The 23,758-nt window shown below is 38.3% G+C and overlaps 1 protein-coding gene across 1 annotated transcript in view; it reads right to left on the minus strand.

The window, feature by feature from the left end:
* The window catches only part of LOC139118153 (uncharacterized), a 28,205-nt gene that overhangs the window by 2,728 nt on the left and 1,719 nt on the right, over positions 1-23,758 (minus strand). Inside the window, exons 2-13 of the mRNA XM_070681446.1 lie at positions 21,116-21,404; positions 17,904-18,142; positions 16,762-16,863; positions 15,667-15,938; positions 14,017-14,145; positions 13,057-13,195; positions 12,697-12,807; positions 10,531-11,952; positions 4,674-4,769; positions 2,397-3,869; positions 1,890-1,988; positions 341-1,646 (exon numbers count right to left, since the gene is read on the minus strand). Of these exons, the coding sequence (XP_070537547.1) occupies positions 341-1,646; positions 1,890-1,988; positions 2,397-3,869; positions 4,674-4,769; positions 10,531-11,952; positions 12,697-12,807; positions 13,057-13,195; positions 14,017-14,145; positions 15,667-15,938; positions 16,762-16,863; positions 17,904-18,142; positions 21,116-21,404 (5,677 nt within the window). The remainder of the gene's footprint in view (positions 1-340; positions 1,647-1,889; positions 1,989-2,396; positions 3,870-4,673; positions 4,770-10,530; positions 11,953-12,696; positions 12,808-13,056; positions 13,196-14,016; positions 14,146-15,666; positions 15,939-16,761; positions 16,864-17,903; positions 18,143-21,115; positions 21,405-23,758) is intronic.

Here is a 23,758-nt window from a genome sequence, read left to right on the forward strand (position 1 = left end):
GAAAATGAGGAATTTTATTTTGCCCTATAGAGATAACAGAGGGATGGCAGCCATTTTGAATTTCAAATATCAGTTACTGTTGGGTAGTTTGCTTCTCTAGTTCCAAACTTTGCACAGTGACCCCCAATTTTTATTCTTGATTTTGAAAGAGGATGGTTGAAACACGGCCCAAAGGTAGAATGTTACGGCAGGGAACTCCCAAACTTTTATGCAAAAGTGGGAATTTAATTTTTTTCCTCTACTGGTGGTGCAAATAATATGGCAGATTGAGAAGGCAAATGTTGCACATGGTAAGAATTTATGCTGTATCTTTACATTGTGTGACATGGCCCATACTTACGTTATGAAAATTGACCTTGACACCAGATACGGACTGTTCTCCAGGGTCAGGGTGACATTTCTCTGAAGTAGTCCACCTGTCTGTCCATCATGGATGAATGGATCTGATACCGGAGGGGCTACCTCAACAGATCCCAGGGAAGAAAGGTATGGAAAGTAGTGGACAAAGGAGAATGCCATGTCCTGATAGAAGGAACATATTCTGGATGTGATGTCATTGTAGCTGTACGGGCCCCAGTAGTTGTGAGTCGCATTGACTGCTGAGTCAATACTGAAGACCGGTACGCGGAGTTCACAGATGCTGCCTGGGTTGTCGAAGTCATTATAATGGACCTCTGCTTCGTAAACATTCAATTTAACGGTGTAAACGACGGAGTTGTTAACAAAGACATTCTCATTAATGTTCAGACCCTCGGATGTCAGTGTTCTTGAACCGCCATCCACAAACAATGCACTCACTGCGGTATTCAAAATGAAAATGTTTTTTTCAACAACTACGTTGACATCTTCCACCATTGTGTTAATTCTGACTGCAGCGGTAGTGTCTTTATCAGAGCTGTTCAGATAGTTGTTCATAAACGTGTTGCCGGATATACTCACAGGGCTGTTGTAAACACTGTTAATGAAGACGACATTCGATGACATCCTTGAAAAAGTGTTTTGGAAAAGTTCAAAGATCACCGACTTCTCAGCGTGGAAGCTGATGCCGTAACCGGCACCATCGACAATGGTGTTGCTTGTGAGGGAGTACTTGCTTTGTTTGCCAACTGTGTCGTAGATATAGATGGTGTCCCCTTGAGGGTAACGGTGGTTGCTGAAAACACAATTCACAATGTCAACTTGGAGCATGTGGTAGACATCGAGGGTTCTGAAAGAGTAGAAGCCATTTTGGATGTTGAATTCTACACTAACTGTATCCATTTTCAAGAGTCCACCTTCCAGCTGTGAATACAGTCCGTACTGGGAGTGCGTAACCGATGAATTGAGAATTTCAAATGACCCATCGCCAAGGACATTCACTGCGCGATCATCAACATAGGAGATATGGCAGTCCACAACTTGAAAAGATGTCAGACTTGGTCCATTGAAGTTGACTTCTATACCATGGGAGCCTGTCTCCATCACCAAGCAGCCCTCTATGAAGTTTTGGCTGGCGTTGTGATTTGTGACTTCGTTTCCATGGATGGTGATACCGTTAGTTGATGAGTCAATGGATGTTATGCCTTGTAACTGCACGTTGGATCCCTCGACAAGCAGGCCATTATTTGTGTGGTACATAGCAATGTGGGACAAAACTGACATTGTCACTGTGGAATAAAAAAATATTATATTGTCACCTATTTATATAATTCCCTTAAGATTCAACCATTTGAACTTTGTCCACGACACTGTCAATGCAAAGATTTTAAAGTCCTAATAAAAGTCATTTCAAGTTTGGCATACTAGGTCTTTCAATGGTGCCAAATTCACAAATTAACATGACAGATGCATCATACACCCCAGTATGAACTTGACAACCATAAAACCATCAAAATATGAACCACTCTCACCCTGTGTGCTTGCTACATGCAGCCCATTCCATCTCTGTCCATCCACATATGATGTCATGTTGATAGGCTGATCCTCGGTACCTTGGGCAAACAACAGACCTAAAAAATAACGAAAATACACCCTGGAGTTAGATATCTGGTTAGACATCTGGAGTTAGATATCATATCATTAGATACGCAGGCACTAAGGATGGCAATTGTTTATCTACTAACTCAACTTGTGTGTCGCATTTTGCTTACTCAGCTGATGTTGGAGGAACGAGCCGGGGCTAGGTTCAAGAAACAGGAACTGACAAAGTTTCTAAAATCAAGCTCGAAAAATCAGTAAAATCATCAGAAAAAACTGTTCATCCATTTTGCACCTTTTTGAGTCATTACAAATATCAATGCTCACCGGGTGAATTCTTGATATCAGCGTATACTCTTGTGCACATAACTTTGTACCTCATGTTGGAAGGATTTCAAATAGTACAAGCATACGTTCAAAAATCTGATGAGATTACATACCATCAACATATAACCTTAATTCTTCATTATAGAGGAACTGTACACCAGCTTCAATTACCAGAATTCCAGTGTCCTTCACAATAATGCTCGCAATGACGTGGTACGGACTGCCTGCCAGCGTCAATGTTTCATTTCCGATTATCTCCCCTCCGATATCCCCATTGATGTTGAAAAATAACGTGTCATCGTAGGCAATGTCAGAAAAGTTTTCAGACTTCAGGAACGGTGAGATCACCACGACGGGAAGTGCCAAATCAAAAGCTTGGTCGTATATCTTTGGTCTGATTTCTCGCAATATTGCAGTTCCCCACCAATTGAAAGTCGCATTCACTTCTGCCGTCGAGTCACCGGATGTCACCTTGACATTGTACTGACTGTCCGCATTGTCAAACAAGTTGTACTGTAAGGACAACCCATCGCATATATTTTCCAGGAGCACAACAGTATTTTCAGTTTGAGAGAGTTTGTTGTAATGAAACAGAAAAGGTGAAGTACTGGAGGGATTTGGTTGTAGAACAATAGCGCTACTGCCACTGTTTTTGAGGAAATCATTGTTGGTTATAGCGGTGCGCGTATTGGCAGAAGAATCCATTCTTACGTTGAGCTGAGTTGAACCTTGGTTGAAGGTGTTACTGTCAATGACCAGATCTCCGACATCATTGAGAATGTCCAAGAAACATGATGTACCACTTTGAATGTTAAACTGATTATTTGTGATTTTGACTGTCTCGTAATGCCGTACGTTACGGAGCTCTATGCCTTCGTCACGCCCTGAATGAGTGAAAACATTTTCAGTGAAGAGGAGAGAAGACTGGGCGGCTGTGTAATCCCAGTTCTTTGCTGTAATGTAGATATTCTGGTTGACATTGTTGTCTTCATAGCGGCAACTTGCGACGGAGACATTTCTAAACTCACTGCTGTAGGAATAACCATCATACGATTCAAACGACACGTAAGTTGCGTACTTTTGGTTTGACTGGAAGAAAGAATCTCTGATGTTGACGATGCCAGACTTGATGTCAATGAACACCCCATAGTCATTGGTGTCGAGCGTCGATGTTGCCACCGAAATCTGCGAATTCATTTCCACAAGAGATAGCGAGATTCCAGTTCGCTCGTTATTGTCAAGAACCGTATCCGTCACTTTTACAATCGCATATCGTCTCGGACTACCATTTCGTTCCTCAGCTTCAATGTTCAGACCGTACCCTTGATTTCGGGAGATGGAAGTGCCTGACACGTGCACTTCCACGCTGCTCGTGTCTTCATGAAACGTCACCCACATGCCATCGGAGCCACAGTCGCTGACAACACAGCCAGAAATGTTCACGACGGTATCACTCACCACTGTGGCAATGAGACCAGCCCGAGAATCACGGATGGTAATGTCTTTAATGTCCAGAGTGTCTTGAGCATTTCTGATATCAATGGCAGTCGTGGCTGCTGTTATCTCATAACCAGTCAATAAAACACCTGAAACAATAAAATTCAATCTACCATATGATGCTACATTAACTGAATTTCATAATTACAAAATTAAATATTAAAGGAAAAACAGATGCAACTTTTTGATAATATTGCTATGATTATTGTTGTTCAATGAAACAATTTTGATACATCATATCACTATTTTCCTTATTCTTCTTACTAAACGACAATTATACTGAACATTACAGAAATAACAGACTGTTTTGACAAGTTGAATTCCAGGTACAGTGTATTCAGACACGAATTGGGGTGTAGAATAAGAAACTATTAAACAGAACAAAAGTGCTGAAAGAATACATCAAAAGTAAAATACAAATTAGTTTTCCAGTTTGATAAAACAATATTGTCAAACCTTGCACGTTGGATGTTTGACCTTATCAAGTTATTGCTGTACATTTCTCATTCATCAAGAGAGCAAATCTATGCAAGTTTTGTGGTCCAATGACCAGTATAAAAACATATTATAGAAGTCCTTCAATCTAGTTTACTGTATATAATTTTATATGACATCGAAATCAGCAGCCACTGTCCAGCAGACCATTGCAATGGCAAAGTCACTGCTCTGGACAAAATATCCACGAAGGGAAATGGGTTTGCTAATCTGTGATGTGTGGTCAAAACATTTCACTGTGTGCTATGCAAATTTCACTGAGCAACAAATTTACTTTTATTACATGTACTCTACAGTGTGTCTTCCTCTGGTGTCTTTTCAGACTTTTATTTTTTGGTAAATAGATCGCTTCTTTTTTCTTTTTTGTGACGTCAGATTTATAAAATACTTTCACTTACCTTCATTAGAGTTGACAACAATGCCATACCAGCCACCGTCCTCCTTGTTGCTAAGGGTGATTTTTCCACTCACTGAACCAAGGTTCATCAATTCACCTGGGATGAAAATAATAAAGTTGAATTGCTGCTTTGTCAAGAAAACACTCCTATAGAGTGATAGCAATGTCACAGTGATGGTTAACAGAGGCAAAAATTTACTGAACTTACAGAAGAGCTGCCTGGAATATTTAATGATGAGCAAATCTGATGATGCAGTGACAGTAGAAGATACATTGTAAATGATGATGATGTTCCACTTAAAGGTATACTGTCACCTGTTCCAATTTTGCCACAGTTACCATGGAAAGAGAAAATCTAACCAATCACAGATTTTAAGCGGTAGGCTGCTTTTAAAAAACAGCGCCCTCACATGGGCATTTTGAATACCAAGGAATGCCCCTTTGACCATATATGGGCATATTTAGATTACAGGTGACTGTATACCTTTTAGGACAATAATTGTGACACTTGACAATATTTCATTACAATTTCTCATTTTAAAAACGCTAGCGTCAATGATGACACTGTGCTCCTCAGTGCATTTAGCGGTAGGGATGCAAGGAGAGAGGTTTGGGGAATGTTGCTGAGAAAGATGCAACAGAAAGGGTTGAAATGTGAAACTGTAATAAAACCTTATTGATTTTATAGCAGTGAGCGTCCAGCTTGGTAAACATGCCATCTTGTACATGAAGGCAAAAAACATAATTTTCACATGTCCACCAAACTTGGAATTTGCATACATGTACATAGATCATCCAAATTGATTTATCTGCAAGATTTTGTATGTTCCTTGCTACAAAATTCTGACCCAATTGAATATAACAGGAAAACATGCACGCATGATTGGACGACAGTGTGGACTGTGTATTGCATGCACTACATCTGCCGTGATGATGGATTGCCAGACGACAACACTGCATCAAAGAACTGTAGTTTAAAACGAAAATATAATTCTAAACAAGTCATTGACAATGACATAGTAATAGGAGTATTAGTCTTGATGGGGCAGGGAAATGTGGTCATTAAGAAGTATCACTGGATTGATATGTTGAGATCTATGGGCACATAGGTCTATGTTGTTGTTCCTAATTTGAAACATATGAGGCATGTCTAAGTTATGGTTCTAAATTGGGAAAAAAGATCAGACCTGTAGCTGTATTGGCCAGCCAAGAAATACATATGCGCATAATAAATGAGGTACAAGATGTGACATTTTAATTTCTAATATCCTATCAAAATTGAAGGGTATAGAAATTGTGGTTACTGAGATATGCATATATAGGTATAATCAAGGTCAAAGGTCATTGAGGTCACATGACATTTTGAAAAAAAAAAACATGTATTGCTAATAAATCCCTAAATGCCAAAAATTAGACCTCTACCTCTATTCGCTTGCCCAGAATTAGATATGTGCATAATAAATGAGGTAAAGCGTGTGTTGTCATAAGGTCTCCCATCCTACTAAATATAAAGGGCATAGCACTTGTGGTAATTATTTATTGACATAAACGTATATTTTAGGTAAAAAATCAAGTTCACATGACATTTTGTCAAAAATTTTCTATCCTATAGTTATCCCTATATACGAAAAATCATACATCCAGCTGTATTGGCTTGCTCAGAACCATTAGATATGCACATAATTAATGAGGTACAGTGTGTGGCGACATAAGGTCTCCCATCATACCAGATATGAAGGGTGTGGCACTTGTGGTTACTGAGTTATGGACAAATATGTATATTTGAGGTCAAAGGTCATTGAGGTCACGTGACATATTGTCAAAAAAAATTGTTTTGCTAAGTTATCCCTATATACCAAAAATCAGACCTCTAGCTCTATTGGCTCGCTCAAAATTAGATATGTGCATTAATGAGGTATAATATGTGGCGTCATCCAATCATACCATATATGAAGGGTGTAGCACTTGTGGTTACTGAGTTATGGACAAATAGTATATTTCACAGGTGTACGGAGTTGCCGGTGTACATGCATAGAGAGAATGGGAAGGTTTGACACGATTTTGCCCGCCGGACCGTGAATCCAAACAAATAAGGAGTTTAGAGTCAAATAAAAGGTCTACGCCGATAGCTAAATACCTCTTGCCTTTAACGCTCAAGTTTCAAGTGGGCAAACTAGCATTTAGTCTCAATATCGGCCCAAAACTCTCTGGTAACCCCGTACATCAGGCTGTTACGTACGGCAGCCATTTTAATAACCAGATTCTTTCCCATAGTGCAGTGCGGGTCATTAGCATTCGACATGAACCCGTGACCCCGCAACCGCTAAATTTAAATCCACTATCAAACGGGCTACAAGTATTGGTGCACACAACGTCCAGCTTTGCGTTTTGCACAAACTCAAGTCATGGGAAAGTTTACCATTGTTACGTTTGTTTTGATCGTGCAAAGGTCACGAGTTCATCACTTATGCGCGCTGAACCATGGGTAATTTGTCCCGTTAAAAATGGCTGACGTACGTAACAGCCTGAGGATGTACGTAACCAGGAATTTAGGGCCAAAAGAGAGACTAAATACAATTAACACGTCTCAGGGTTGGACATTAAACGTCAAAGGTATTTATCTGTCGGAGGAAGTAGTTTTTTGACTGCATGCGGTGATATACGTGGATTTTTATTGTCTACAGGATTCCGGAGGGCAAAATCGTGTCAAACCTTCCCATTCTCTCTATGCATGTACACCGGCAAATCCGTACACCTGTGGTATATTTGAGGTCAAAGGTCACCGAAGTCACGTGACATTTGTCAAAATGTCTGAGATATCTGTGTGAAAGGATGGACGAACGGACACAATGACCCGGACACCATGACCCAATCTATAAGCCCCCTGGACTTCATCCGTGGGGACTAAAAACTGTGTCACTGCATCCTTTTTGCACTAGAATACTATGAGAAACTAAATTTTATTTTTCTTGGCCTTATACATGAGCGTCTAGGGAGAACTGACTTATACATGGGAGTCTATGGAGAACTGCCTTATACATGGAGTCTATGGAGGTGTAAACTAAAAAGTCCTCCAAGTCTAACACGGCCAAATTTGATTGCATTGTGAAACAAATCGACGTGCATCTGTATGGGGTAGGGTACTATCCTTGTGCAAAGTTTGAAAGAAATTGACCAGGGCATGTCTGCGTGAACGGACGGACGGACGCACGCACGGATAGACGGACATGACCCAATCTATAAGTCCCCCCAGACTTCGTCCGTGGGGACTGACAAACTTTCTTCGTGTCATTGATAGCCTTGATTTTCTTTGGATATTGAATGGACACATTTATTAAAGACGTCACTTTAGCTTGTCATTGACAGTGAAACGATTTTTTGCAGAAACTTGATCGGTCCAGCCAAGTACACATGCTTGTACACATATACATGAGTATATGTATTTTTCTTGAGACAAAAAGGGTTGGGCCAAACACAACTCTTGTAAAACACAAGACACAATGACACAATGATATATATATGTTCATTTAAATTACTCAATGTTTGAGAGTATTCATTGTTTTAATGATTATGATAACATTTTAGCTCAGATATATTTTCATTTCATATTTTGATATGATCAAGAAATGTTTGATGTTCACTTCTACATCATTAAACTGGAGGTATCTGCAAAAAATATTAAAATAATTCAGAATCACATAATTTCTTGTATAAGTTATAACAGTTTGAAATAGGCCGAATGGACAATTGTAGTAGTTCTACTTTTGAATTGTTGCTTTAATGTTAACATGCAAAATTTTAATTCACAAACTTTATGATATGAAAATGGATATGCTTACTGCAATTACTGTTGACAATTTCCCTTTGCCATGACTCTTAATAAAATTTAATTTAAAACTGACGGTCAAGCTCAATGCCATTTCAATTGGAAGGCAACAGAAATTACCTTTCAGCTATTGGCCCACCCTAGGTGGTTTCTTGTGAACCATAATTGTGTACTTAAGGGGTCTTCATCCAATACATCACATGATGAGATGACCTTGACTTGACCTTTCAGAAAACCTCGGTTTTTCTCCTTTTCCTTTGTATTATGACTCCGTTTGTGAAAGTTTCCTTTGAAATTATGGTTTTTACTGTCAAACTGAGTAGTTGCAGGCCAAACGTTGATTCAAGCAAAGTATGTAAAACTTTTGATAGACTCCAGGATGGACGGGGCTCACAGTACAGCGGCAAAGCAAGCCCAAAGCAAAGCCTGTGTACTGTACCCTGTAGTATCGAACAGCAACAATGTTTGCTTCACGTACCAGGGAATTTGTAACTTTGTAGAAATGAGAGTAAACTGTTTCAATACATTGCAACTTTGTAGGAAGGAGGGTAAAATGTTTCAACATCTTACAACTTTCGATTGTTTGCTGTAGTTTTCTGTTGAGGGGCACTGTCTAGAAAATCAATCGCCACTACATTCGCCAAACTGGAATTTTTGTAGCCATTTTTAATTTTTTGTAGCATTTGGCTAATTGGCGATCGGGTATCGGGAGCCCTGCCGTTTCACAGAAACTGACTGCGTATTCGAGCGCCACAGCAATGAACGAACGGTCGGGGAATCCCCACGAAAATCGCTCACACTACGTACTCGTCCAAAACATTGATTGTTCACTTTTTAGCTGCATGATTCACTTGCCAAAAATATTTTTATTTTGTAGATAAATAATTAAATTTCTCAGTTTTTTATTTCGTTTGTTAATGAAAAGTCATTTTAATGTTTTTAGATGCTTTAAAAATTTCAAAACCCGCTAAAAAGCGACTATTTGGCCAAAATTCAAACGAAAACCAAGCTCGAATCATGGGCTATTTCTGTATGAATACTCTTAGTCTCTACTCTCGCCGATGCACGATTTTTGCACCGAAATTTTTCACTCATTTTCGTTGGTATCACTATGAAACTCCACTGAGGAAGCGATTGAGAAGAAAGGGTTACCTTGAATTATTGAGGTTTTTGCTGATAATTTGCCAAATTAAATGAGAAAAAACACTACGAAAATTTCCACAGGCTTACACACTGAGTGTTTCAGAGGCCTTTCATGTTCGTGTGGTACAACATGTGATCATGGAGGTAGTAGGAGACTGAGGTTTCTTGCACGGTCGCGCCGATGAAATGGGAAGCTTAAATTTTCGCTCGTAATTTTGCAAACGAAATCGTAAATCCACTCAAAACTTTTTTTTTTTTTGACATATTTGAAACCCATGAGGAACGTAATTCATTCTCCCCTGCACAGTAAAAAGGAGATCGAAACGACATGCATGTCAGACCATGGAGGTAGTAGGCTGCCCCAATCTCAGAACAGAACAAAAACAATTTGATCGAGCATGGACGTTCTAACGTAAATGCATCATTGTCTATCGCATTTTCATGTAAGCCAATACACTCACACGTACACTCTAAGTTCAATTATAATGTCAATCAATCCAACACGATACTATTTTCGCTGATAGTGAGAGTGCAGCGCGAATGGTATGCTTTAGTCGTTAGATAACACTGATCACGTGGTGTGACAAAATAGTTTTACGGAAGTTGTTGACGGAAATGACGTCAACTTTGCCTCTCCCAACTCTATAAGCTTCCTCAGTTACGTAACTTCGTCGCTAAAACGCAAGAATTTGTACTAATGCTGTCAAAGGAAATAGGTAATAACTTTATTCCATCAGCCAGAATAAGTCTATAATGACAAAATGTTCTACAAAAAAGCCATCACACGACAGGGAATACAAGAATTGGCATTTATATGACAGATCCAAACTGTAAAAGTAACCCTACTTACATTGATCTTCCAAATAACCTTGAAAAGTGACCTTCTCACCTTTTACATATATGCCCCTGTCTCTTAAAAACTTCATGACAACTCCATGCTCTATCACAAGTTTTTTGTTCTCAGGAATCATGATTGACCGATCCACCAGGTAGACGGTACCAGTGTTGTTGAATACCAGGGTTTCTTCCGTGATTTGACCGCCGATGATCGTATTGTCGTACTGGAAGAAGTTTCTGACGGTACTTCTGGTTTCATTCACGGCGTCAGTTTGTTCCTCATCGGCAAAGAACGGTACGATGAGGGCCCTGCCTAGGCCCATGTTACAGAAGAAATCGCACACTCGCGTGTATAAATGCTGGTACGTCTGTGTGTCGTCCATGTGTCCGTCTTCGTACGGCTGTCCCCAAAAGTTCAAAGTCGCATCAATGTATCTATCTTCAGCAAATGGCGCGCTGACGTACAAGTCGTATGTTGAAAGTGAGTTGTTAAAAATGTTGCGGGATATTTTGATAGAGTAAGCATTGACATGAATAACCTGGGCAGCCACGTTATCAGTAAGTGTATTTTCAATAAATTCAATAATTCCTTCATTATCAGTTTCCAGGTTGATAATTCTTGGGTAGTTGTTTCCATAAAACCGATTTCCCTCAACTGTCGCATTACTAGTTATGCCTTGAGCGGGAAAATACAATGATTGGTATCGCTGAATTTCCAATGCCCCACTCCCAAGACTGAATGTGTTTCTTCTCAGAAGAACTTGACCAGACAGCCGCTCAAGGAGACAAGAATAAGACGTAGCCCCCTGGTTGCTGTGAAAGGTGTTGCCTTCTACAGTGACAGCAGTGAAGGCGTCTCGTTGATTGTCTGTAAAGATCTTCAGATCTTCTTTGCTATTCAAAGCAAAATAACTGTCCATGATGACAGAAGCCAAAGTCATCGTTTTGTCCGGTTTTATCAAATTGATGAACACTCCGTGAAGTGCGTTGCTGGAAATGTTTGAGCTTTTGATTTGTATTTCGTGGTTTCCAAAAGCCCTGGTAGTCTGATACGAAATACCGTCTTCTCTGTTATCAGTGACAACCATGTCACTCATGAAGACACGACATTGACTCTTCGGCGTAATCACAATTCCAGAATCGATGTTATTGGAATAAACACCTCCGGATATCTGTACATTGATTTCATTTTGCATTTCAATTCCGTACAGTCCATTGTAAGAACTGATCACCTCTTCCACCTTGAAGTAAGGCTGATCTTGTGAACCAGACAGAACTATACCACTGCGGCCATTATGGACGACAGAGCTATGTGATATAACAGTTGTGTTTTCATTGGAGCTTCCAGTGTCGTAGACTACACCATCAGAACCACAGTCATAAATATTAGCATGGGATATCTCCAGAAAGTCTGCAGATGCTGCTGTGATGCAAGTCGATGCTCGATGGACATCAATGTAAGACAACTTTGAGTCTGAAAGTTTAATGAAAAATGTAAGTTAATTCATTGCAATCATATGATTTCAAGTGCCTGTTTTTGTACGTCTCACATTGTGGCTCTGTTTATTTGCAAAAATCATATTGAGATCTCATAAAGATCATATGGACTAGGGCTAATGAAATGATATCAAGGAAAGTAATTATCCAAACTAATTGGTAACTGGCATTAATAACAAAGAAGGTGGGGTTACCTTTGACCCCTGCTAAATAAAGTAATATGGGTATCGCTGGATTTCCATAAAGTGCTCATTTATGTACTCTGCATTTCAAACAACAACCAGAAATAGTATTTAACATTAATTTCATTAATAACAATCTAATGAGAAATAATACTGAGGATGCTGGCACAGTACTGTAGATTTCCCATAATTCATTGCGATTTGTATCCTCGGAGATACCTGAGTGAAGTCTACTATGTCTCCCATGTGTTTTCTCAGAGAATGACCCCTTCAATTCGTCATAACTTGCTGCCTAAAAAGTATGGCATTTGTAGTACCTGCAGAATGTGACTTTTATGGTTGTTTAGTGGTTATTTTCAAACTTTCACTGAAATATCTAAACATACTTATACTAGATATTATTTAAAAATTATTCGGATGCTGCGCACTAGTGCTTACATGCAGAACTGAAAAAGTTTTTAGAAAAGTAACCTTCAAGGATACAAATCAAAGAGTATTGTGGGTAATTTATTGTACTGTGGCTGGTATGTATAACTTACATCCACTTTCAAACTGTAGTCCAGACCAATTGTCAGCAAACTCATTGGATGGAATTTCATCTGAAGTAAAATCAATCCTTTGGTCTGGTAAACCCTCCGCTAACAGACTTCCTGTGATCAAATAAATACAAAATACATCTCAGGCAACAAAATGTACAGTATGTTTTACAAGCAAAAATGATGATTATCATCATCATCATTATCATCATCATCATCATCACTATCAGCAAGGATCAGAATTATCATAAACACCATTTGAAAATTAGGACCTAGCTGCACACACATTCACTTTTAAAAGCTATCAATCACTCCTGAACACTGGGATCAGTAGCTGGGGCTTTAAACTATCAGTGTCCTCACCATGGATAGCTAATGCAGCCTCCTCTGTGGTGAAAATCACTTTGACTCCAGGTTTAATGGTGAGAGTAGCTGACGCTCCAATCAGAATCTTGGTATTAACTAGGTAAGGACTTCCTTCAAGTGTCCAGACAGTATCGTCCTAGGGAAGAGACATGTAATCTTCAGTAAGCCATTTGAACAACACTAATTAACATCTTCAGACTTTGTTACATTCTTAGATAATTTCTATGCTCTAATATTATATCTCTGTCAAAGCATACTTACCTATAGGTACCATAACACTCCAGAAAATAATAATTAGATTTGACATTAATATTATAAAAAACTCAGGACACTTTGGTGGGATTTGCAAAAGCACAAGTAAAGGAATACAGAAAGATGCAGAGAAAGAGAAGAAGACAGTGTACACCAACTTAGATGAATGGATATCATTTTCTTTCAAAATATCTTGAATCTTCGTCGATCTTGATTAGCTTTTTAATACACCTTATAGGCCAGCTGACTGTGAAGACACATTCAATGCAGTACACTGTGATGTGTTCTTGAATCACAACACCTAAACAACACTTCTACTTTAACAAAATGCTGTGAGTTTTATGTTTCGTGGCAACCAATGTTTTCTTTGAAAACAAGATTGAAAAGGAATATGTCATATATCGTTGGGATTTCTCATAGTATATATTGGGAATACATGCATAAAGCTGCGCTGAGATTTGCAGTTCTGTTTTTTCAGAGTGGAGCCCCAACAGTGAACACACAGTCTGAGATTCTCAAGAACTTACTTCAAGAAATCAGGAATGTTCTTGAATCTCATCTATTCACAAATTTCCTTTCTGCTGCGCATTGAAATAGATGTGAGATATTCAACACTTCATATAATACAAAGAAGATTTATTGATGTAGTATTCAAGACCATTGAAAGTTTTGACATTTCAAGGAGCAATAATTTGCAGTTCATACCTGAATATTTTCAGTGACTGTTGTGTAGTTGTTTGCTTGTGTAGGATTAGTTACTAGACATCCGTACAATTCCATTCGTAGTCCTGCCAGTTCATTCCAAGACGCTGCATTGATAACAACATACTGAGCCTGGAAAATATCATTTAAACACTGTTTACTGAAATATGCATTTTTCAAGAAACATTTACTTTTGAATACATTATTATTGAAATAAAAACACAGAATTCAATTTCAGAAAACAATGAAGTGATAAAATAAATGCTCACATAAAATGCATTATTACTTCTTAAAACAAGGGAAAGTAGAAACACCATGCAATGAAACTTTAAAAATTAAAAACCCCGATAAGTACACACTGGGACTCATACAGGTGTTTATCTGAACAGGGTAAGAGCTTTGTGCAATGTTTTCACTTGGATAAGGAGAGATTTCAAAGGTCATTAGAGCATACTATGAGTCTGAACTTCCATACCTCATTGAATACACAGAGAAGTTTTCCCTCAGGTCGAACAAGCCATCTTTTCAAGATGAAAGAACATAAACACCATAAATCAATAGACCTTTGATTCTGACTAAAAGTTCAAACAGGTTCTTTTCCACTCGATTTACATCAACAACAACCTGGTCAAGTTACAGCAACAGAAATCCTTGTTCATCATTGGCATGTTTCTCTATTTTCTTTAGAGAGTATTATAGCACCAGTATGAAGAGCGCCCTCTACAGATTTAAAGGTACTCAATATGAAGCTACTGGTGCAATAGTAATTTCTACAACAGAATCCACATCAGTGTTGCCTTGAGTCAATTTAGCCTCATATCATATACCTACATTCAAGTGCCTGTGTAAATCTATGGGAGAAAGCGCCCTCAGATCCGTGCATTTTTTTTACGTATCACGCCCCGGCCCGGTGCCCAAATATGGGCAATCTCGTGCATTTCTGAACTGTCTTGAGTCTGGTTACTGCGCGCGTTGCTATCCGCAAACGTTCCATTCGTACACAAAGCCAGCGCGAGATTTGGAAAACGCCTGCTCGCTCAGATCGTAGCTGCGCGCGGCGACATTGGAGCCCGCGCCGGTGACATCGGCTTTTATTTCTAAATTGTAGTGAAATCCTGTGTATCCTAATGCGTGCCTGTTCAGTATAAATTACCAGAAACTGACATCACGCTTTTGTCCTTCTTACACCTCGATTTCAGCCTCGATCTCTGTTGGTCAAGTACAGTACGGATATGTTGCTTTGCGCGTTCTAGAATTCTGCAGGTAAACAAATGATGTCATTATGTATGTCAATCCGCGACGGGAAGCGGCCATCGTATTTATGAAAAACTGACACAAATGGCGTTGAATTATTGATATCACACGCATTTTTATCTCCTCAACAATGTTGAATATTATGTAAACTACATATTTATCATTCCATAAGGTATATGATAAAACCTTTACGGCCCTGATACGGCTTTTGCGGCCCTTGGTCGTACGGCGTACGGGCCCTCGCACGCTCGGGCCCTTCTGCCGTACGACCTCGGGCCGCAAAAGCCGTATCAGGGCCGTAAAGATTAATAGATGCAAATGGAAATTTGTTTTCCCCAAATGTTTTTTCTTTTTGAACACAGCATGAAGAGCGCCCTCTAGCGACTGAAAGATACTCACTGTAAAATTATTTGCCAACACAGTTTCTACAACAGAATCAGCATCAGCGTTGCCGTTGATCAATTCTCCTTCATAGATGATGCCCTCAGAGTTGGGTTCTCCGTATGACAGCCATGTGATCTTGTCTGAGCTGTAGTGCAGCTGGTAGCTCTCTATCCAGTATTCACCGTAGACACCTGCTCCTTGCACAGCTACTTGGGTGATCGTGAACTCATGCTGGAGGTCAACCAGGATGTATGGTGAAGGATCAAAGGAATCCGGCACCCATGCACCTGTAATAAACCAATTGTCATGTATCAAAAACAATTGGTGGTTATCTGCGCTACTATTTAATTAGAATGACATCATTTCCTATATATACCTGAAGGTTACAATCCAATTAAATTGATCTGACAATTGCGAAAGACTTTCAAACAAACATGGACGTTCAGTCAAATAAAATATTAAATTTGCCCATTCATCACACGTGGCATAGTCCAGTGACTTTCTTAGGTTGACATAGCACAGACTGCCTAACCAAACAATGCATGAAAAGCCTTCAGTTTTGTGCACAATGTTTCGCTAACAGTTTTCAAACAGCAAGGATCAATCAGGAGTGGCAATACAACTAGCACTGCCTTGGTGGGTTTGGCAACACAAAAATCTTGACACTTCCAGGTCTGCTTGCAACAAAGGCATTGCTGCCATTTTTTGAGTTTAATGCCTTCCTTTGATTGTCAGTCAAACACTTCATGAAAACATCACCCAGGCATTCCTTGCAATGCTGATTCCTTTCCACTCCCTCCAATCAAACTGTAGTCTTCATTGCAAAATTGATTTCATAAAGCATTGTAACATACTTTCTGTAAGTTCATATCAACCTGCATAAAAGCAGGTTTTGGAAGTGAGCTTCTATTATCAACCAACTGTGCTCCAGTAAAGGCCAACCTTTCTGTCAACTTTGAGACAGCATATCCAACAACTTTGCTGTATGTTACATCTATCAGTCAAGAGAATTAGTTTTATCTTATCCAGTTGTGACAAATATAAAATAAACATTAATATGTTTTGATAATTTGATTCCAACAGATAATGATTTGAACTTGACTAACTTACCATAATACTTGTTGAGTCGTCCACCAGGATTCACCACTGTAGAGTAGGTGATCTGACTTGGTGTAATGACTTCATTTGCAATGCCAAGGGACACCATACAACCTAGTGATAAAAAAATTATTTTAGGCATCACTGATATTCTCTAGTACTACCAAATATGATTAATAAAGTAGTAGTATTTTAGTGGTCGACTTATATAATCTTTTAAAAAATTTCTTTCAAGACAAATCTACACATTATGTCATGAAGGATTTTGTCAGTAAGGCTTGACACTCCAACTTTTCAAGTAGTGACAAATTCACCTGTTGACCCTAAGTGACCCTCTGACCAGATACTCTTGACCCCAGACACTCAAGAATTGACCTTTTGATATGCTAATGTCCAGGGAAAGGGACCACAAGGTTATCTCAGGTCAAGTTGTGCCTGTGTCTATGGTATGCTGGACAATTGACAAACACCAAGTGACGCTCAATTGCTTCTGAAGCCTTACAACAAAATTGATAATAACGGCAAAATTTTCAGACCAAAAATATGATCTTCATACATCTTCAGGAGATAGGCGAGGTTGGTTGTAGCATAGGTCATGATTTTTTTCATTTGGCCTTTACTATCCAGTGTGTATTCTAATCATGATCAATATTATATGGTATGCTATTTAATTGCTGCAGACGAAGTCCGGTGGCCTTATAGATTAGCCTCCTTCTGTCCATCTGTCCGTCCGTCCAGGCAGATATCTCAGACATGCCTGGCCCAAAAATGCAGCATTTTGAATATATTGCATGTGTTGTTCAGATCAATTATTTCAATTCTTATTCGATGTAGTGATTTCTTTCATATTAATTAATTGATGGATTAATTAATTCATTTATTTATGTTTGTTTATTTGTTTGTTTTTGTGTTTATTTATTTGTTATTTAGTTATTACTTGTTTTTGTTTGATTGGTTGGCTGTTTGGTTTTTTGGGTTGTTTTTATGTTTGTTTGTTTGGTTTTGTTTGTTTGTTTGTTTGCTTTGATTTCTGGGGCTTTGTGTTGTACATATCCTTGCTATGCATGCATCTATACAAGCATGGAACGCATTCTATTGCAAACACATGCAGACAATTTGAATTATAACTAATAAAATAATAAAATAACTTATACCTGACTCGAAGGAAACTTCACTGAGAAAAACAACAACAGATTCTTGGCCAGTTGACAGCTCAACTTTGACGTAGCGCCCTATATGTCCGCTACCATCAAATCGTAACGACGACGACCTGTTCGTGTTGTCTCGGATTTGGTTCTCGTTTAGCTCGTTCCTGTCGATCGATATCGGGGTGGTGAAATTGTCATTGTCTTCACTGAACGACACCCAAAAACCTCCGCTGAAGATGAACTCACTGGAAATAAAGCAAAAGGGGTCCCTTATGACATTTATGCAGATGCAACCATATCAAGGACTGTGTCATCATACTAGTGCAAGGAGATTTACCAGAGCACTGCTACTTGATTGAATCATGGAGGTACCAGAAGATGATTGAATCATGGATGTAAAAAATAGTGTCAATGACACTGTCCTCCATTTTGCAGCGATACTAACTACTAGTACACACATGACATTGCATTCTTACAGGTTGACTAAGAAAATCCATTGCAAGTCCAAATTAATCTTATACCCCAGCAATATGAAATGCTCCATCTCATAATGACTTTTACACGTCTGACAGAAAACAACCCTAGGATCAAGACTATCATGTTTTTACAGCAATCCAACAAATACTTTGGGAGAAAATGATTTTTGACAAAAAATGGGAAATATTGCCCCAAAAATACAAATATGAAAATTTCACCACAATTTGAACAAATCTGACAAAGGTCAACCCTAGGATCATACATACAAGTTTTCAAGGCAATGGGATGAGTGCTTTCAGAAAAGATTTTTTGACAAAAAAACGGGAAAATCGCCCAAAAAATACAACTTTCAAAATTTCACCACAATTTGAAGAAATGTAACTTAAGTCACTATAAAGAGCCTGCATACCAAGTTTCAACCAAATCTGGCCAGTGGTTACAAAATTTTAGCAATTTGCAGGATTTTTCCTTTTTTCCCCTTCATTTGCATATTTTTGACTTTGACATGTTTATTTCAACAAACATCTCCACCCCTCGATGCACCTGTCCACCAAATACTAAGATGTTAGGTGCTGCGATTTAGGAGTTTTTAATGTTGACAGACATACATCCGCACATAATAACTAACATACATACATACATACATACATACATACATACATACATACAGACAGATCATAGACCCTCCAAAAAACGCGGGTCTACAGACAGACAGACAGACAAACAGATAGACATGCATACATTTATTTTTACAGCTTTTACCCTCCAACAGCCTACCAACTTGTCAATATTAGCTTGATCAACTTGATACTACTACTTATAATAATATAAATGAGAGTTAATTACATTCTAATTAAAGTAAACAAGACTTGCTTATCAACATTTACGTCATAAAAAAACAGCATATCTGTCAGGTTATAAAGAATCTTCAGCTGGTTATCTTTATCAGTATTTCATCCTATTAACCAAGCACATTTTAACTTTCAAATTAACATTTCAAGTAAGTTCTGTTGAATAAGTTGAGACTGTAAGTACTCAGAGAAAGCACACTGAAGAGACAAATGTTTGCAACTTAAGAAGTTCAAGGTCATCAAAAGCATGATAAGGAATCATGTTACACTTTCATTGCACTGTTTACACAGATTGCATAATTGCTATAAATAGTACATGAGGAAGCTTACAGTCCAGCTTTACCATAAAAACAGTATCACTTTGACCACTCTTTTAATTGACCACTCTATTTTTTTCCTCAAAAAGTAATTTTATTTTATCCTTACCAAGTCAACCATAAATGGAAATTGGAACTTTCTCTATCTCTATTTATTTGACCAACCTATCATGACAAACTATTATGAGCAATTTCTTTTAGATAACATACAGAGCACAATATATGATGGTTCACAATATGTCAAAGTTGGGATTCAGGAAAGTTGCCTTTACATGTTTTAATCCTCCAAGATGGTCAGCATTTCACCATAAACTGTCAAAAAAGTTGAACATTCTAATAATTCTACACTAAAATTATTTTGACTTTGTTGATATCCTCATTAATTCAATTATTTAAAATCATATTAATTATTTTTTTCTGGGTGAATTGATAGGGTTTATACAGTACAAGAGTTACATACAATGTAAGTCAAATTCAGTTAAAACATCAATTACCGTCTAACATTGCATCATTCCTATAAATAGCACCTCAGCCTGGAACAGCACAATCATAATCTGCTCATTCACACACAGGCAGTACTTGACTTTGAATGAATGACCTAATACCGGTACATTTCACCTGTGTACCAAACTTGAAAGCATGACAAAAAGTACCACAAAATTTGCAAATTTCAGCTTGAGTTCACAGAGTCATCTTCAGGTCACTTCAAGGAACCTGCACACCCAATTAGAAAGTAATGGCATACACAGTTTCAAAGAAGATTTTTTCAACAAAATATGGCAAAAATTGCCCAAAAATACAAATATGCAAATTGTGCCATAATTTTGATGAATTCTATTTTCAGTTTTCACAAGGTACCAGCACGCCAAATTTTAAAGTGATCCAACCATTGGTTTAAGAGGAAAAGATTTTTTACTAAAATGCCAAAAAAAGAAAAAAAAATCATTAAAAATAGAAAGCATCAAATATTGACATCAAATCTATATATTTAAATGAGTTGGGCCCAAGGTACCTAAAACCCAAATATGACAATGATCAGATGAGTAGTTCCTGAGTTATTGATTTTTGACCATTTTTGCTTTTTTTTGTACCTCATTAGCATATCTATCGGCCTAAAAAGTTCATTTTAACAACGGCACATCTACATCATATATGGCATCACTACACCAAATATCAGCTCAATACGTGCAGCGGTTTTTGAGTTTTTGCGTTGGACGGACAGACATCCATACATACATACATACATACATACATACATACATACAGACAGACATCTCACATACAGACTTTTTTCAACCATATAACCTCCCATTGCCATATATGTATGGCAAATGGGAGGTAAAAATAGCATACATCCATGATTGAATGAACTCTCATCATCTAGGAATTTTCTTTTCTGAAGTTGACAGAACATCTTCGAGTCACACTCGGTTCGCGTTCTGTGAGAAAATCTAGCTACATGTATAACAATCAGTCTGCAACAATCCATCAAATAATACACTGCTTGCTGAAGGAACTTTTTGAATGTACACTACAACAATGAATGTGTTAAATCACAATTTCAGTACAGTACCTGAAACAGAAATAGAAGTCCACAGTGCCAAACGCTCGAACAACGCCGAAGTCGAAGGTCATTACCAAATCACCGCCAAGTTGGGTCATGTTCCAACCCACCCAGGTACCAAACCCGAAGTCTGTGCAGTTACTGCTGCCGTTGGCAACGACTCCATCCGTCAGCTGTCCAACTCCCTCGCTCAAGACGCCATTCGTTTCATTTCCAGAGTAGGAATGATCTCTGAGGTCAAAGGTCAGATAGCGGTGACCTTGAGGGATTGTGTACGTCTTTGGTCCATTTCCATCAACTATGGAACAAAAATTGTATTTCAAGTTTTTGAAACATTCAAGGGACAGTAAGAGTTTTATACTATTCCTGTTTGATTAACGTTGAAGGTGTCCGTTTCGAAAAGACTCACAGTTTTGGTACTACACATCTCTGAGGGCGCAATCTGGTTTCCACCTGTTAGGCCTACTGTAAAACTTGTGGTTGTGAGAGAGCCAGAAGCGACGAAAAGGATGCGATGTGGATAATGCCAGTGACTTGGATAGTTCTAACGTTACTATGCAAAAAATGAAAATTTGTCCGAAATGTTTGAGCGAGTTATTTCTTTTAATGAAGCGAACAACAACAATAATGAAAATTGCACCAATTTCAACCCTGAAGGCCTTTGGCCACAACTGAGCTCGAGCTGTAGACATCAGCGAAGTGGACAGTCGAAACTGACCGCAGAAATCGGTGTAGCGTACACGAAACTATTTTGAACGAAGTTTGTAGGAATGGACTCTACATTTTGGAACGGAACATTCAAACGTAATAAAAACCTGCGGATCTGGAGCGTTGGAAAAAAATCAGCCCTTGCTTTTCCGAAATTTCACGTTCCTCAACTTCCTGTATTAAAAATGGGAGGTGCATTATTCTGAAAAATAAGAGTAAGCTCATGCATCCATGCTCTTCTTATCCGAAATAATAAATGTGTGTCCGCTTCAGTCGAAAATTCCGAAAAAGACTGCGTGTTGACATCATGCACGCCGATTTAATGATGCATTTTCTGTTGTAAGGGACGGACCATTAGATCTTGGGAGGGGGGTGGTCAAAAACAGAAAAAAAAAATTTTCAGAGCAGAAAGTTAGGAAAAAAAAATCTTCAAACTAGTTTGCAAAATAAAAAAAAATAAATAAGAAGACAAAGGCGTAAAAAAAAAAATCTGCAAAAGTCTTTAAAATTTTGAATTTTTTTTAGATTTTACCGACAGTAAGCAACTTTCTGTATTTTTAATACATCCTCCCGGCACATTTTTAATTTTAATTTATACATTTAGAGTGACTGTATCCCTTATACTGGAAGTTGTGATTATCTTATCTTTTCAGGACTTTTGTATTCTGATCACTTGAAAATTATGAAATTATAGAGCCTGTTTTCTACTTGTTTCCTGCGTACAAACCAAGCAGGTACACTAGGTAAAACATTGAAACTATGGTATGGTTGTCAAGACAGAAAGTTGTATTTGCCTTTTAAGATCAAGGTAAACAGATGCAGGCCACATCAGTTTCATTTTTTCACAGCATTTTATTACAATGATGAATGCAAGAATGGGTGAACAAGTAGAAACACGTCAATAATGATGAAACAACATATCAAGTCATTATGTATTATTTTGCTTTTAAAAAGGCATTTTCAATTCTTTTTTCTCAAAAAAACAGCCTCAAAAAACAACAGCAACACATGTTTTAACATTCAACAATACACTACGTAGAATGCCATCTATCCAACAAATCCCAACACAAAAACACATAAAAGGGTTGAACTTTGAAAGTTTCTCGATAGCAAATACTGAATAAATCTGCATGGTTAATCGTTTTTGTGTAGCAAATTTCAAAGAAATTGGACAAGCCCTTTCAGAGAATACAGATTTTTTGACCATGAATGGCATAAATTGCCCAAAAAGACAAATATTGAAATTTCAACACATCTGTACACATCCAATCAATTTGGACATGCTGCTACAGAGAAATAGATGTTTTGATCAAAAAAGGGCAACAATTGCTCTAAAAACACAAATATGCAAATTTCACTATATTATTTAGCTTATTTTAGCTTCTCAGCTTGTCAAAATCAATTGTAAATCATGAGATATGCATGATGTTTGGTGGGGTGAATGTAGGCATTTCACCACGCAGTAGAAAGGGAAGCCAGGAAACCAAAATAGTCAATTTTCAAAACTATAGGAAGCTACTGAGGAGCAAGAAGACCATGTTTCAGAGGAAGATGTGTAATCCGAAAAAAATGCTCCCAAAGTGCCACCAAATAACACCATTTTTATCTCTATTTTTCAAAAGCTCCAACGGCAGCAGGGGGGACACCCCCCTCCTGACCTCCCCCGGCAAAAATACTCCCCAAGTGCCACCAAATAACACCATTTTAATCTCTATTTTTCAAAAGCTCCAACGGCAGGAGGGGGACACCCCCTCCTGACCACCCCCGGCAAAAATACTCCCCAAGTGCCACCAAATAACACCATTTTAATCTCTATTTTTCAAAAGCTCCAACGGCAGGAGGGGGACACCCCTCCTGACCACCCCCCGCAAAAATACTCCCCAAGTGCCACCAAATAACACCATTTTAATCTCTATTTTTCAAAAGCTCCAACAGCAGCAGGGG

Source organism: Ptychodera flava, chromosome 19, assembly GCF_041260155.1.
Source record: "Ptychodera flava strain L36383 chromosome 19, AS_Pfla_20210202, whole genome shotgun sequence".
Taxonomy (NCBI): domain Eukaryota; kingdom Metazoa; phylum Hemichordata; class Enteropneusta; family Ptychoderidae; genus Ptychodera; species Ptychodera flava.